General features: G+C 33.3%; 3 protein-coding genes across 3 annotated transcripts; 1 reads left to right on the forward strand and 2 right to left on the reverse strand.

The window, feature by feature from the left end:
• Positions 1-2,308: 2,308 nt before the first annotated feature.
• On the reverse strand, positions 2,309-11,098 carry Kpol_1024p1 (uncharacterized protein; the record flags this gene model as incomplete). The annotated part of the gene is made up of 1 exon (XM_001644657.1): positions 2,309-11,098. The coding sequence occupies one exon, from the start codon at positions 11,096-11,098 to the stop codon at positions 2,309-2,311; it is 8,790 nt and encodes a 2,929-aa protein (XP_001644707.1).
• Positions 11,099-16,055: 4,957 nt separating this feature from the next.
• Positions 16,056-17,135, forward strand: HOM6 (homoserine dehydrogenase; the record flags this gene model as incomplete). The annotated part of the gene is made up of 1 exon (XM_001644658.1): positions 16,056-17,135. The coding sequence occupies one exon, from the start codon at positions 16,056-16,058 to the stop codon at positions 17,133-17,135; it is 1,080 nt and encodes a 359-aa protein (XP_001644708.1).
• Positions 17,136-17,301: 166 nt separating this feature from the next.
• On the reverse strand, positions 17,302-18,075 carry RPN10 (proteasome regulatory particle base subunit RPN10; the record flags this gene model as incomplete). The annotated part of the gene is made up of 1 exon (XM_001644659.1): positions 17,302-18,075. The coding sequence occupies one exon, from the start codon at positions 18,073-18,075 to the stop codon at positions 17,302-17,304; it is 774 nt and encodes a 257-aa protein (XP_001644709.1).

Genomic DNA, 18,075 nt, shown 5'->3' on the forward strand with positions numbered 1-18,075 from the left:
CGCCTTAACTATGGTATTTTGTTAAAATTAAATATGTAATAGTAACTCTAATTGCTCAATTTAAAATCTAATATAAATAATTCGATGCTTGTGAATTCAGATCTGGTTGTAAATTTTTACCATCTCAACTCTATCTCCTCTTATCCCCCACTGTCACAATCTAATATTCACCTATGCCTTAATCTCATATATCCCACCAAAATAATAATCTACTATCTCATTTATTTCAATAATCTAAATGAACACAAACAATTATCCCAATAATCTGAATCGACACAAATAATTATCCCAATCTTCCTACTCACATTCTAATATTGGTACTACTACAAGTTATAATAACTAATCTATCATTATACTGTTGTATCTATCATTATACTGTTGTATCTATCTCGACACCTGGATATTAAACTACCTTATATTTTTATCATACACAATTTAAAACACACTAAATTATATATATTCCCACCTCATAAGACTTTAAGATCCCTCTAACAGAAATCCAAACCAGAATAATATCAGTTTCTACCATTCTCATTTCCATTTTTCTGTCACAGAACTAATTCATTTAATATACTTTCAATAGCATTATATCAATTTACATCTATTCATATAATTAACTTGTATAATTCAACTTATTTTATTATAACTCTTCTCTTTCTTATATATTAATATAAATAATTTTACAATTTTTAGTTCAAAATACAATTTTATATTTTGTAATATTTTTTCTTATATGAGTTTCTTTGTTATCCAACTGATAATAAATAATATTTATAGCACTAAATATAAAACTAACAAAACATAAATTTCATCATTTTGAATTTTTTTGTCAGGAATATTAAATATTAATGTATTAATGTATTTATATAGGGAAAGAAGCCTTAGATATAATTACTTAAGGTTATTAGTTAAAAGATATATGAGGTTATAAAACTATTATAATAACTATACAGTAATATTAAATATATAAAGATCTTTATCGTCATCTCTTTAATAACAAGAAGTGTATATCTTTACTTCAGGAACTATCTCATTTATATACATTTCATTGGTACTTTATTAGTGTCAACCTTTTCATGAAACATGACTAAATCCTCTTTCGTTATTTTAATTCTTTTGTACTTAAGCGTAATCAATACCAAATCCTTATCACATAAGGATGTAATAAATTAGATCACCGTGGTATTAATAGAGGCACGGTTACCTGAATAGTAAGGTTACTGCGATTCAATGGAATAATTAGAATAACAATTGCCAAAACTAACTTCAGTTACATTTATTGCTATAAAGAGTGATTATTGTATATTATTGTATATTATTGTATATTATTGTATATTATTGTATATTATTTAGTATGCTAACTTGCATATAAAGAAAACATCAGTAACATTATTAATTAGTAGTATATTTACTCTCTAATACAGATCTCCACATTAAGTTTCTCTAGAATACATGAATAACAGACTTTATTCTAATGTACACCTAATTAACTATACAACTATATAATAATTAAAACTTACCAAATACCGACCAAACAATACATCACAGATAGACAGTATAATAAGGCCTGCGCAGATTCTCTACAGTAAAATTCTTGATTCAATTTGTAATCTATATTTACTTAAATAGAAGTGATTTAACTGACATTAATGTTTTCTAAGAAATGCTAAAGCAAAAGGATACTATCCACCAATTTAGTCACTATTATGGTTTTAAGAAGGGGTACATTATTACTTTATATACAACTCTCCAATTAAAATACATACTACAACTACATTGTATTCATATTCTGGTGTATTAACCCTTCACTTTGACATATTTTATATTTAAATATTATAAAATTTATAAATACTTAATAATGGGATTGGTATTCTAAAATATGTTTTGATCACTATTGATTTCAATACCAAATAAGATTCAACAATATATGTATTTTAACAATAATATACATAATTCATAGAAAGAAAGTTCTTTAATGATATATAAACAGTTGAATATTTATAAATATCATATTGATTTCACAAAAATAATAATAATAGAAACACTGAACACAAATTATTTAACCTAACATCAAATTCCATTTGATTTATTAAATTATATAACATTCTCAAGTTCATAAGATGTTATACACTAGTATAAAGCTAATAAAACAAGAACAGTATTTCAATATGGATCTGACGAAAAACAGCTTCTTCTCTAAATTTAACTTAAAAAAAAATGGCACAAATAATATATATTGTGTTGATTATTTATACAATATGTGAATATATCAACGAACTAAAACCGGTAGTTATAAATCTTAAATAGACTAAACTAAAATTGCCATAAAAATCATACCAATGAAGCCGGATAAGGAATTGCTTATCTTATTTGATACACCAGCACCTTCATAAGTAGATGAAATACCTACAGTAGCAGATGGGTTAGATCCAGATGATGTAACACCATCACTGGCAGAAGTATTAAAGTCTGATGATACGGTCGACATAGAGCTACCTGGTGGAACCAATGTAGTTACACTTTGTGTATCAGAATTTGGAACAGATGAGGTTATCACAGTTGTTTGACCAGCAGAGTCGGTTGTAGTAATGTGGGTAACAGTATTATCTGTTGGTTTAGCAGTTTCACTAGCAACAGATGAGGTTATAACAGTGGTGTGACCTTCAGAGTTGGTTGTCGTAATAAGGTTACCAGTGCTAACTGTTGGTTTAGTTGATGCTACCGAAGTAGAACATATAACCGTAGTAGTCAAAGTCACGACATTACCATCAGATATAGTGGCAGTTACAGTCGAAAGCGATACTGTGATATCAACTGAAGAACCAGAAACATCCGACAACTCTAAAATACGGGTATCGATAATAACATTACCTTCCGAGTCGGTGGAACTGTAGGTGGAAGTAGTCAATTCTTCTTCATCAGTGGTGTGAGAGACAGGGTAGGTGGTTGTACCGGTGGTGGCATTACCGTCAGAGTCGGTGGAACTGTAGACTGAAGTAGTTGATTCTTCTTCATCATTGGTGTTATTGACTGGGTAAGTAGTAATACCGATGGTGACAATACCGTCAGAGTCGGTGGAAGTGTAGATTGAAGTAGTTGATTCTTCTTCATCATCGGCGTGATTGACTGGATAAGCAGTGGTTCCGGTGGTGACAATACCTTCCGAGTCGGTGGAGCTGTAGATTGAAGTAGTTAATTCTTCTTCATCATCGGCGTGATTGACTGGATAAGCAGTGGTTCCGGTGGTGACAATACCTTCCGAGTCGGTGGAGCTGTAGATTGAAGTAGTTAATTCTTCTTCATCACTAGTGTGAGAGACAGGTTTGGTGGTTGTACCGATGGTGGCATTACCTTCAGAGTCGGTGGAACTGTAGGTGGAACTAGTCAATTCTTCTTCATCACTGGTGTGAGAGACTGGGTAGGTAGAGGTACCGATGGTGACAATACCGTCAGAGTCGGTGGAACTGTAGGTGGAAGTAGTCAATTCTTCTTCACTAGTGTGAGAGACAGGTTTGGTGGTTGTACTGATGGTGGCATTACCCTCAGAGTTGGTGGAACTGTAGACTGAAGTAGTTGATTCTTCTTCATCACTAGTGTGAGAGACAGGTTTGGTGGTTGTACCGATGGTGACAATACCTTCCGAGTTGGTGGAACTGTAGACTGAAGTAGTTGATTCTTCTTCATCACTAGTGTGAGAGACAGGTTTGGTGGTTGTACCGATGGTGGCATTACCTTCAGAGTCGGTAGAACTGTAGACTGAAGTAGTTGATTCTTCTTCATCATTGGTGTTATTGACTGGGTAGGTGGTTGTACCGATGGTGACAATACCGTCAGAGTCGGTGGAACTGTAGGTGGAAGTAGTCAATTCTTCTTCATCACTGGTGTGAGAGACTGGGTAAGTAGTAATACCGATAGTGACAATACCTTCCAAGTCGGTGGAACTGTAGATGGAAGTAGTCAATTCTTCTTCATCACTGGTGTGAGAGACAGGGTTGGTGGTTGTACCGATGGTGACAATACCTTCAGAGTCGGTAGAACTGTAGGTGGAACTAGTCAATTCCTCTTCATCATTAGTGTTATTGACTGGGTAGGTGGTTGTACCGATGGTGGTATTACCTTCAGAGTCGGTAGAACTGTAGACTGAAGTAGTTGATTCTTCTTCATCATTGGTGTTATTGACTGGGTAAGTAGTAATACCGATGGTGACAATACCGTCAGAGTCGGTGGAACTGTAGACTGAAGTAGTCAATTCTTCTTCATCACTGGTGTGAGAGACAGGTTTGGTGGTTGTACCGATGGTGGCAATACCTTCCGAGTTGGTGGAACTGTAGACTGAAGTAGTTGATTCTTCTTCATCACTAGTGTTATTGACTGGGTAAGTAGTAATACCGATGCTGACAATACCTTCCGAGTTGGTGGAACTGTAGACTGAAGTAGTTGATTCTTCTTCATCACTGGTGTGAGAGACAGGGTTGGTGGTTGTACCGATGGTGACAATACCTTCAGAGTCGGTAGAACTGTAGGTGGAAGTAGTTGATTCTTCTTCATCACTAGTGTGAGAGACAGGTTTGGTGGTTGTACCGATGGTGACAATACCTTCCGAGTCGGTGGAACTGTAGATGGAAGTAGTCAATTCTTCTTCATCACTGGTGTGAGAGACTGGGTAGGTAGAGGTACTGATGGTGACAATACCTTCAGAGTCGGTGGAACTGTAGGTGGAAGTAGTCAATTCTTCTTCATCATTGGTGTTATTGACTGGGTAAGTAGTAATACCGATAGTGACAATACCTTCCAAGTCGGTGGAACTGTAGATGGAAGTAGTCAATTCTTCTTCATCACTGGTGTGAGAGACAGGGTTGGTGGTTGTACCGATGGTGACAATACCTTCAGAGTCGGTAGAACTGTAGGTGGAAGTAGTCAATTCCTCTTCATCATTAGTGTTATTGACTGGGTAGGTGGTTGTACCGGTGGTGACATTACCGTCAGAGTTGGTGGAACTGTAGACTGAAGTAGTTGATTCTTCTTCATCACTAGTGTGAGAGACAGGTTTGGTGGTTGTACCGATGGTGGTATTACCTTCAGAGTCGGTAGAACTGTAGACTGAAGTAGTTGATTCTTCTTCATCATTGGTGTTATTGACTGGGTAAGTAGTAATACCGATGGTGACAATACCGTCAGAGTCGGTGGAACTGTAGACTGAAGTAGTCAATTCTTCTTCATCACTGGTGTGAGAGACAGGGTTGGTGGTTGTACCGATGGTGACAATACCTTCAGAGTCGGTAGAACTGTAGGTGGAAGTAGTCAATTCCTCTTCATCATTAGTGTTATTGACTGGGTAGGTGGTTGTACCGGTGGTGACATTACCGTCAGAGTTGGTGGAACTGTAGACTGAAGTAGTTGATTCTTCTTCATCACTAGTGTGAGAGACAGGTTTGGTGGTTGTACCGATGGTGGTATTACCTTCAGAGTCGGTAGAACTGTAGACTGAAGTAGTTGATTCTTCTTCATCATTGGTGTTATTGACTGGGTAAGTAGTAATACCGATGGTGACAATACCGTCAGAGTTGGTGGAACTGTAGACTGAAGTAGTTGATTCTTCTTCATCACTAGTGTGAGAGACAGGTTTGGTGGTTGTACCGGTGGTGACATTACCCTCAGAATCGGTGGAACTGTAGGTGGAAGTAGTCAATTCCTCTTCATCATTGGTGTTATTGACTGGGTAAGTAGTAATACCGATGGTGACAATACCGTCAGAGTCGGTGGAACTGTAGGTGGAAGTAGTCAATTCTTCTTCACTAGTGTGAGAGACTGGGTAGGTGATTGTACTGATGGTGGCATTACCCTCAGAGTCGGTGGAACTGTAGGTGGAAGTAGTCAATTCTTCTTCACTAGTGTGAGAGACAGGTTTGGTGGTTGTACCGATGGTGGCATTACCTTCAGAGTCGGTAGAACTGTAGACTGAAGTAGTTGATTCTTCTTCATCACTAGTGTGAGAGACTGGGTAGGTGATTGTACTGATGGTGGCATTACCCTCAGAGTCGGTGGAACTGTAGGTGGAAGTAGTCAATTCTTCTTCACTAGTGTGAGAGACTGGGTAGGTGGTTGTACCGGTGGTGACATTACCCTTAGAGTCGGTGGAACTGTAGGTGGAAGTAGTCAATTCCTCTTCATCATTGGTGTTATTGACTGGGTAAGTAGTAATACCGATGGTGACAATACCGTCAGAGTCGGTGGAACTGTAGGTGGAAGTAGTCAATTCTTCTTCACTAGTGTGAGAGACTGGGTAGGTGATTGTACTGATGGTGGCATTACCCTCAGAGTCGGTGGAACTGTAGGTGGAAGTAGTCAATTCTTCTTCACTAGTGTGAGAGACAGGTTTGGTGGTTGTACCGATGGTGGCATTACCTTCAGAGTCGGTAGAACTGTAGACTGAAGTAGTTGATTCTTCTTCATCACTAGTGTGAGAGACAGGTTTGGTGGTTGTACCGATGGTGGCATTACCTTCAGAGTCGGTGGAACTGTAGGTGAAAGTAGTCAATTCTTTTTCAGTAGCGTGAGAGACTGGGTAGATGGTTGTACCGATGGTGGTATTACCTTCAGAACCGAAGGAAGTGTATTCTAATTTATGGTACGATTGTTGTCGTGTTATTAATTCAGTTTTTATTTCCGATATTGTGTGAGGCATTTTTACGGTGCTGTTTGAAATTGTAGTGTAAGTCTCTATATTTTCAGAATCGGTTTCTATAATTTCCGATGTGGATGCATTAGAAGATTCTATTGACTTAGTGGAGTTAGAAGTAATAGAAATAATTGAATTATCTGAAACATATGAGCTATATGCACTTGTACCTGTCTTTTCTATGGATTCCATAGAAGTATTGTTTGAAAAACCACTATCAGCTATCATTGATGATTCGAGAGAAGAGCTGTTTTTCATAGTGCTTTCGGAAGCAATTGAGGAATCAATGGATGATTTGACAGAAGAGGTATTGTACATAATACTTTTAGATAGGAATGAACTTTCATATAGAGAATCTGGAACAGAAATTACAAAAGAACCATTTAAATATGATGAAAATTCGTAAGAGGATTTTGTGGAAGATGCAAATGGTGTTTCTATAACAAAAATAGTTTCAGTAGTCCAGAAACCTTCCTTGTCACTAAATGTCGTAATAAATGTTGTAACAGTTGCATCAGCTGTTACAGCTCCACCGACATAATCTGTTCTTGTAATTTCATAATGAGGTCCGTATACAAAATAAATTGTTTGAGTTGCTTCATTAAGGAATTTATCCGTGATAGTTCCAATGGAAGTGTAATATGTAGACAATGATCTTAAAGACCAGTATGATGAAGTTGTAGATGTAATTTCCCTTGCAGGTGTCATAATAAAATATATTGTTTCTGTGATTTCATCACCTTCAGAATTAATTGTAGTAAAAATTGATGTAGAATAAGTACTGGTAATGGAACCAGATGCAGTAAAAGACGTGACAGTACTTCCACGGATAGGAGTCATAACAAAATAGATACTTTCTGTAATCTCATTACCTTCTTTATCTGTCAAGGTTAACACTTCGGTGGAATAAGTAAAAGTGCCATCTATGATGTCGACAGCTGTGTATAAAGTTGATGTAGTTTTTTGAATAGGAGTGTATACGAAATATGTCGTTTCAGTTGTTACGTTACCATCTGAATCAGTGAATGTCGTTAGAATTGTTTTGAAGGTTCTCCTAGATATGTTAGGAATACCAGATACTTTTGTGGTGGTGTAAAAACGGTATGGAGTATTCACAAAGTATATTGTTTCAGTAATAACAAAATCATTTTCATTCGTGTATGTGGTAACAAAAGTGGAAAACGTTAGTGATATATCACTAGACCAAGCAGTATAGCTCGTAGAGGTTCTATTATGGTCAGGTGTTCCAACAATGTAAATAGTTTCTGTAGTTTCTTCTCCATCAATACCAGTAAATGTTCCTGTAATAGTTGTAAATGTCAGTGTTACTTCTTGATCATACCCAGTGGTAGTGGTGGTACTAGTTGCTCTATAAGGTGTATAAACTAAATATAATGTTTCAGTGGTTTCTTCGTTATCTTCACCAATAATAGTAGTAACAATCGTTTGGAATGTAGATGTCAAATTTGGAGATGGAAAGGCAGAATAACTAGTAGATATTACTTCACGAATTGGTGTTTCTACAACATATACAATACGATCCCAAACGCCTAAAAACGTACTTGAAAAACCATAACTGTAAGATGTGGTTGTTAAAATCGTGGATGTATAATCACCAGCCCATGGTACGTAAATAATAACACCGGTATCAATTGGTGTGACGATATAAATAATAGTAGTTCCTACAGAAGTAACTGTGGATATATCACTTATGTAGTCCTTATCCCATGAACTAAAAACGGTGCTCAATCTTGTATTTTCTGGGATAAGAACGGAATAGATGGTTTCGGTTGTTTCTAAGCCATCTTTACCAATGAAAGTAGTAACCCCGGTACTTAAAGTAGTAGTACCTTGAATAGTTTGCAGAAAGAATTCTGGAGTATAGATAACACGAGTAGGTGTTACAACATAATAAATCGTTTCTGTAGTTGCATTTCCCCAAACATCGGTTATTGTGACGATATCAGTCGAATAAGTTGAATAATCCGTACCTGTCCAATATGAAAAAACATAGGAAGTAGACAAACAGATAGGTGTTTGAATAATAAAAATAGTATGGGTCCAGGAAGCCAAAAAGTTATCATAGTAATCCAAAGTTGTGTAAACACTGGTTTGAATCGTTGATGTGTATGTTCCAGTCCAAGGAATATATGAATATAATGCACTTAGCACTGGAGTTTGGACAACATAAATTGTATAAATCGAAGAAAATCCTTTTGAGTCGATAATAGTTGTTACAAAAGTGGTGCTTGTTGTAACATATGTACCAGTCCATTGTGTCATTACTGTAGAGTGTTCAACATCAACAGGAAGGACCACATAATACACAATGGCCCATGAATAATCATAAACTCCACCAACAGTAGTGGTAAAAGTTGATGTGGTCACTGTGGTTGAAGAAGTAAATGTACCTTGTGAGTAAATGAATGACGAAACTGTAGGAGCAGGGGCAAAAATGAAGTAAATGGTTTCAGTTGTTGATTCGTTATCGACCCCGACAAAGGTAGTTATACAAGAAGAGCTAGAAATAGTTTGTAGATTCCAGTTACTAGTCCAGCTGAACAAAGATGTTCTACGAATCGGTGTTCTTAATATATATTGGGGATAGATCCACAACCCGAAGAAAATACCGCTGAAACCAAAAGCTACTGTATAGCCAATTTGACTATATGTTGTGTAAGTACCTGTCCAATATGTTGTGAGCCACTTACCACCATCAGGGGTAGGTGTATGGACATAGTAAACTGTTTTCTCAGTAGAATATCCATCAGTTCCTCTTTCTGTAGTCTTACTGATATTATAAGTAATAGTGTATTGACCAGTCCACACTGCAGTTGTTGTGGTCTTATATAGATCTGTTGGAATTGCAATATAATATGTTGTCTGAGTAGTCTCATTACCATCTTTATCTGTTATGGTAGTGCAAAAAGTTGCAAATGTAGATGTTAGTGTTCCACCAAAAGGACTATTCTTGATAGTATAAGTACTAGTATATCGACGTGTTGGAGTATAAACATGATAGATAATTTGTTTAGTGACATTACCATCTAAATCAGTAAAAGACGTATATTCAGTAGAATAAGTGGTAGTATACTTGTGTGTACTATATGTCGTACTACATATGATTGTTTCATAATATGGAATTTTAATATAATAATAAGTTGCAGTACCAAGAAGTATACCAATATAATAATTTGAACTTACTGAAGTAGAATAATAAGTCGTATAAGTACCAGTCCATGGCGTAGTTATCGAAATACCAGGTGGACGAGAAGTGTAAACGTAATAAACAGTACCAGTGGTTAGAAGACCATCATCACCAGTAGTAACAACAATGGATGTCGCATGAGTAGTTAAAAATAAACCAGTCCAACCTTCCGTAGTAGTTGAATGTAAAAAGTTGGCGGGAATAGCTACATAGTATTTAGTTTCTGTAGTGGTATTGCCTTCCTCATCAGTAAAAGTATTAAAGATAGTGGAATATGTATAAGTAGATTCAGAACTAAAATTGCTTGTTGTTGAAACTGTAGATGTGACACGACGAACTGGAGTGGCGACAAAATAAATAGTCTTGGTTGTCGCATTACCTCGGGCATCAGTTGTAGTTAAAATGGAGGTAGACCATGTAGTCGTATAATCTATAGAACTCCAGGTAGTAATGAGGGAAGTACTTTGACGACATGGGGTGTAAACCCAATATAAAGTGGAGGTAGTTTGACCAACACCGATGAACCCACCAAGTACGGTCATGCCAGTTGAATAGAAGGTTGTATAAGTTCCAGTCCATGGAATAAATGTGGTTAAGCCTGAGTTTCTTGTAGTATAGACATAGTAAACAGTACCGATTGTTAAAATACCATCTTTACCTGTTGTAATAACAGTGGAAGTATCATGAGTCCTTCTTGAATGACCAGTCCAACCATCAATCGAAGTAGAAATGTAGAGATGATCAGGAATGGCAATATAATATGTTATATCTGTTGTTATCGAACCATCGTCTCCAACAATAGTATTATACAAGGTTGAATAGGTAGATGTGTAACTTGAAAAAAAGAAACTTCTTTTAGTATTAGTTGCTAGACTGGTGTAAATAGGATAGTACACTAAAGTTTTTGTGAGATATGTTTCAAAACCGTCACTTCCTACTCTAGTAATAACCATTGTACTAGTTGCTAATGATGGAACATTGGTATTAAAAGAAGTAGTGGTTGTTGAGATTGTTACTCTAGGAGTATAAATCCAATAATAAGTTGTAGTATAATATAAGAGGACACCATTAGTCTTATATGACGTTGAGTACGTCGAAGGAGTTTTTTTAGTCCAGTAAGTTCTCGAGTAGACTGTCGAGTCAGCTGTAACTAATAAAAATTGAGCCAAAAGCACCAGCAAAGTTGGTAGATATGTTGATTCCAACCTCATAGTTGTAGTTGGGATTGTTATTTGTGGGTTTTAAGTGTCTTTTAAAGAGTTTATGGATTATAAAAGGATTCAAAATATCCCCTTAGTAAACACCAAAATAGCAAAAGTAACCAGTATGGCCTTTTAACAAATTACTTCTAAAATCAATCTCTTCAAACCAATAATGACACAAAACATTTTATTAAAATTGTAATATATATATATATATATATATCGATGTTTAATAGATAAATAGATGGAACTATAGAGATAAAAATATGGAACTATAGAGATAAAAAGATGGAACTATAGAGATAAAAAGATGGAACTATAGAGATAAAAAACGTTCTCGCAACATAGATATATCATTATGTATATATCTTCCTATGTTTAATATAATTGAAATCTTATCATTATGCAATAGGATAACAAACAAAATTACAATTATATTAAAAGTTTCCTTTTTTCTACACTGTCTTTTTAGCCTCTTGTGAATTGATAAGAGGAGTTTGTCGCATCTTTCCCCTCCAACTACTTTATTTTGTCCCCAAATAATTTTTGAATCATTACTTGCCAAGAAATGGACCCTAAAAAATATAAAAAGAAATCTTTCTAAAAAATATATGTTTGTCCAATAATCCCTTTGTGACAATTTTACATGGATGGGTGCAAGTTATAAAAAAAAGAAATTTTTTTATCAAGACTCAAACAAATAGAGGCTAAAAAAATGTATTAAAGTCTTATATTATAGTGAATCAACAATAAGAAATGGGGCTGTTCGATTAAAGAGAACTTTGGACCTAGTAAGATCGACCTGATAAAATAACACTAAAAATGTATATATGGTCTCTTCATAGAATTGGTTGCTCTTTCACTTGAAAAAGGAAAAATGAATTAAATAGGATAACCGAAATGGATACCGAAATGGATTAATTTCCTTTTTTGTTAAATTATTAGATCTCTTACGACTGACAAGGTTTTGGAGAACTAAAACAGAAATGTCCTTTACCCTGGGCTTTTTCTCGAATTTAAAAGACAACAAAATGTAAGAGATTTACTACCAAGTGAATTTTAAGCGAACCCCTTAGAATCATAAGTAAAAGTAGAATTCTCTGCAGCAAAACTCCGAAAATATTCTACCGCAGAGAGGATGTATTAACAATTATCTAACATGCACTCAATAAAATATTTCCACCAAAATTGACTTAAATAATTAGTATATCTTACTTCTTACATACATCTTTCTATTTAAAGTCTAATTTAATATTTTTCATTTTTTAGCTCTAACCTAAGTTTTAACTATACCATACATTAACTAGATTTTTGTTTGTCATCCTTATATATATATATATATATCAATCTATATAACGTATTAAACCTATAATCGACAGTTTTCTCTTCCACATCAGAAGCATCAGAACTGAATTACTGTTTGTCAACAATATAATAATTATATTATTATTCTTGCGTTAAATCAGATAAATAATACAACTTTATCCACACTCAATGAACTACTCACTGTCCTTTTATTATTTCATTAGAACAATCAAGTTCAAGTTCAGATTATGTATCCTTATAGTTGCCAATATTAATCAGAATTGCTGGACACTATATAACTGCATCCATTGGTATAAGTGATTCCCTATATTAATTGCTTTTTAGTTTTGTGATATTGGAATATTAAGGGATTTATATTTTCTTTCAGATCTATCAAATAAAATGTCATTTCCGGAGTTTTTTAAACGACTACAATGTACATAAGAGAAACAATATTTACAGTATCATTTTTTCCACTTATTCATGTTGATAATCTTTCCGACTCAGGTTAATGTATGTACTTATTTAGTACTGTCATTTGTGAATGCAGTAACAGTATATATATATATATAAATTGTCAATTAAACAACATGATTCACAAAATCCACAAAACCTAGAGATGAACTTGGAAATAACCAAATTTTACCACACCCCATTCATGAAGAATTGTATCTTGAACATGAATTCAAAACTTTAATTCGCAGTTTTTTATTTGTGCTAAATTATAATGAAATAATTCAGCAGTGTCAATTCATACCACAAACCTTTTTATTATTAAAAAATATAATAATACAATTAATAAGAAGGCCAGAAAAACTAAGTACTGTCTATAATATATTATTAGAGTCCCAATGGAATAACGTAAAAAAATATCAGAATTATTTCTTATAGCTATAGAAATATAACCAATATTATTCACTTTATTTTTTGAGCATCATAGCATTTTATTAAAATGCTATCTCTATCGTTAAAAATCTATATCCAGTTATAACTATATTACGTAATGTTGATTTTTTTTATGTCACTTTCTATAACCCATAATATTTAAAAGTTGTAATATCACGTCAATATTATTATTTCATTAATATAAAATAGCGGATAGTAAAGTTCGTATTTGGTAGAAGAAGTTTAAAAAATGCAAATGAAGTAGCAAAATAGTAGGTACTGGGAATACATCATCCTTTTGTAATAACATTTATCTCCTTAATTTAATGAACATAATAATTTTCCAATTAATTTTCCATAATTTACTTTATCAACGTATATATACTGGTTTCAAAGGAACTATGAAATTCGAATGAAATTCAATTATCACTCGAATGATTAATTTAATAAAAATGCATTTTGTAGATGAGTTATATTTATTTATTATTGGTATAGTTGTACGGCATTAATAGAAATATATAAAATTTCATTCATTAGAACATTCTTTCATACTTGAAATTTCAAATCTATCTATATATATATATATATATACCTAAAAAAGTAGATATCATTAAAAGTAAAGAATCATTGCTTTCACTGAAATATAGTAATAATTAATTTTTTGATTACAAACATACATTTTAATTTGATAACTGACTTCATTTAAAAGTGGACTAACTAAGAAAAAGATTTTTAACTTTTGTCAACCTAAATCCTTCACGAAATACCTCAATACAAAACTTACTCATGAAAAGTACCTAAAATCTAATTCTTAGTTACCTTCTATATTTTACTTCGCTTCTCAAAACCATCGACATTCCCTCCTTTATATTTTCCTATTTGTTTGAAATGGGTTATCCGAAACTTAATTTTCTTGTTTCCAGCGACCATTGACTTTTGATGTCAATAAACACTTGTTAATGCTGCACAAAAAACGAATGACAAGTTCGTGACATTATAAAGGCATGAAGATATTTATTCAAAAATCCCAAGGTTCTTGGAAACGACACTATTTTAATAGTTGATTAATTATTTTTGAAAAGTATTGATTCAATCGGATGTTTTGATATAATCCATGATTTTTCAAGGATATCAAAAATTAGCAATAGAGAATATTTCGTATATATCATTTGAAAGAAATCAAATATAAGCAGTAATATTGATCTGTTGTTACCTTAAAATCTTTACTAAAAATATTCTGTTTCAATATCATATTCCATTTATATATGAACGATAATAGGCTAGCATGCAAATCCAGAAATGACAAAAATGTGAATGTTTATATCTTGATTTGTAATACCGGCACTCATTCTGTATAATAATTGAATTCTATAAAAAAGATACCACGCCATATAAATAAATATATTTGTGTTTTCTAACTCATTTTGTAAATAACTAAATTATACTGTAAATATCAACATATTTTACATCTCAATTTAACTACTTCTTTCTAAAAATTCCTATTTATATTTAAATCTCTTCATATATAGTCAATTGAAATGTCAATTTAAAATGAATTAAAAGTATGCAATAAACCAACCAAATATTTTTTATATTCTTCATTTGATTTGTTACAGTTGGACACACATGCAGAGCTGTGAAATGATTGTTCCGTTGTATTGTTGATGTGACATTGACATTTGCACTCAGAGCTTTCTACTTTGTAATATTGTAAGCTGTCGAGTTTTCTAGAGGAACCTGAACCATTTGATAGCCAAATACTATTATCAAAGCTCTCCTTTGCAGTACCAGCTGAAATTAAGGTAATTCCATTAAATGAAGAGGTACGCTTAGAATGATGCTTCGAATGAAGCTTAGCGTTAGCATATTTAAATTTAAATTTAACTCTACGAAACTCTGACTTCATTTTTCTACTAAATGTCATTTATATTTCCCTTAGCCAAAGTCTAGAAAGCAGATAAATACATATATCTTTATGTATGTATTTGGGAAATGTCATTAAATCAAGATGATCTTTTGGGAAACACAAAAGTTCATATTTATACCACTAAATATTTATTTGATATCAAACCTGATTTTACGGGAATCAAGATGATAGCAAAAAGGTAAAATAAAATAAAAGTAAAATAGTAGACAACAAATGAACAAGAACCCTTTTCTGGCTTAATAATAGTTGATCTATAAAAACTATTATATATAAACTCTAGATTAGCAAGAATTTAACTTAGTTTTTGCTATTAGCAAACTTATACTTTAACCGTGAAAATCATTTTTTTAGACACTGTCAAGCAAATACACATCAAGAACATCAAAAATAATATCAATAAGCACTTACACTAACATATTATCTAGATTAGAATATCCCGATAGCTTGATAGTTTGATAATTCGATAGTTTCATAGTTTCATATGTTCGACTGTTTATTTATGTCATCGTACTATGGGCGTTGATGTGACTGACTATCAGTTACTATATTTTCAAACTTAGCTGGCAATGGTAATTCACGGAAAGTTCTTAAATATCAGGAATTTATAATTTCTCGAAGAATGTTTCGTACAAAGGTCGGAAAATTTTTTTGAATTCGAAATTGACTAATACCTGAATCGATCAGAAAATAAAGATGATAGCTATGATGATGATGGAATTGAATATGGTCTTACGAATACTTATTTAACTTTTAAGTTTTAAGATTAAAAATTAATTTCAATATATTTAGTCAAATATTCATATATACAATCAAGCAAACAAAAAAATAAAGTCAAGTACTCTGGAAACGATGGCTCAAAAGGAAGTTAATGTTGCTGTTATTGGTGCAGGTGTTGTTGGTTCTGCATTTTTAGACCAAATCATTGCCATGAAGGCACCAATTAAATATAATTTAATTGTTATTGCTGAATCAAAGAACAGTTTGATTTCCGAAGACTACTCTCCATTGCAATTGGATTCCAATTGGTCTCAAACTCTATCAAATTCTAAGCAAGAAACTTTACCATTAGAAAAATTGATTGAGTTTCTATCAAAGTCTCCTTTACCTGCTATTTTAGTTGATAATACATCTAGTGCTTATATTGCAGGATTTTATCCAAAAATTGTTGAAAGTGGTATCTCTATTGCTACTCCAAACAAGAAAGCTTTCTCCTCTGATTTGGATACTTGGAATAAGTTGTTCTCTGGTAATCCAGGCAATGGTTTAGTTTATCATGAAGCTACTGTTGGTGCTGGTTTGCCAATTTTAGGTCCATTGAGAGATTTCATTCAAACTGGTGATGAAGTTGAAAAAATTGAAGGTATCTTTTCCGGTACTTTATCTTATATCTTTAATGAATTTTCTACAGCCACTCCAAACGATATCAAATTCTCTGACGTTGTGAAAGTCGCTAAACAAGCAGGTTACACTGAACCAGATCCAAGAGATGATTTAAACGGTTTGGACGTTGCTAGAAAAGTTACTATTGTTTCTAGAATTTCTGGTTTGAAAATTGAATCTCCAACTTCATTCCCTGTTCAATCTTTAATTCCAAAGCCATTAGAAAGTGTAGAAAGTGTGGATGAATTTATGGCTAAATTACCAGAATATGATGATGAATTGACTAAGTTGAAGGAAGAAGCTGCCAAAGAAAACAAAGTATTGAGATTCATCGGTAAAGTCGATGTTCCAAACAACAAAGTTTCTGTTGGTATTGAAAAATACGACTATTCTCATCCTTTCGCCTCCTTGAAAGGTTCTGATAATGTTATCTCTATTAAGACTAAGAGATACGTTAACCCAGTTATTGTACAAGGTGCTGGGGCTGGTGCAGCTGTCACTGCAGCAGGTGTCTTGGCAGATGCTATCAAAATTGCTGAAAGGGTTTAATTTAATTTCAACCTTGGAAGATTATGGAATTGTTAAATTTACATAGATATTTTTATGAATATATAAATAGTCTATATAAATTATAAATGCATTAGATTGTATTATATTTTCTCTTGTTTGATTAATTTTTTTTTGGCTCTCTTTATATCATCATTAAAGTATTTATTTATTCTTTTGGCTGTTGTTCTTGTTCTTGTCTTAATCTTTCTTGTCTTTGTTGTTCTTCTTCCATTGATAGACGTAATGCCATTGCTAATTCAGGGTCCATTGAAGGGTCTACGCCAAAATCCATAAATGAGTTATCGTCAAAGTTTGAACCACCCATCATATTAGTACCATTGTTATGTTCCATTATTATTGGCGAAGATGCAATATTCTCATATAGTAATCTTGCAGCAGAAGGTTGGACAGTAAGTAAATGGCTTTGATCATCTGTAGAATTAGTATTATTTACAGTTGAGATGAAATCTTGTAAGAAAGTAGTATTTGAATCAATTTCACCGAAATTTATAATATCTATAGCGATGTTATTTTTCTTCAATTTTTTGGCCAATGTTAACAAACTCTCCTTTTCAGAATCCTGGATTGGTGAGCACACAAAAATGATGATTCTTTGATGTTGTAACTTATTCTGACGATGTTTTAGAATCAATTGAGCTATTTGGATAGAATTCAACAAAGATGAACTGCCATCAATTTGAATTGAATTTAAACCCGACAAAATTTTACCAAATTCAGAGGTAAAAGTAGATAGAACTTGAGGGTTTGTACCACCAGCAGAAGAAATTAAAGCTAAAGTATTTTCAGGATTACTGTTTCTTTTAGCTTGGAAAATAAACTCAACAGAATCCATTTGAGCTTCAAATCTTGTAGTAGGGAAATCTCCATTTCTGGAATATTCAGAATTATCAACAATTAAAACAGTAGCTTCTAAAACCAT

The sequence above is a fragment of the Vanderwaltozyma polyspora genome, genomic scaffold, assembly GCF_000150035.1.
Source record: "Vanderwaltozyma polyspora DSM 70294 KpolScaffold1024 genomic scaffold, whole genome shotgun sequence".
NCBI lineage: Eukaryota > Fungi > Ascomycota > Saccharomycetes > Saccharomycetales > Saccharomycetaceae > Vanderwaltozyma > Vanderwaltozyma polyspora.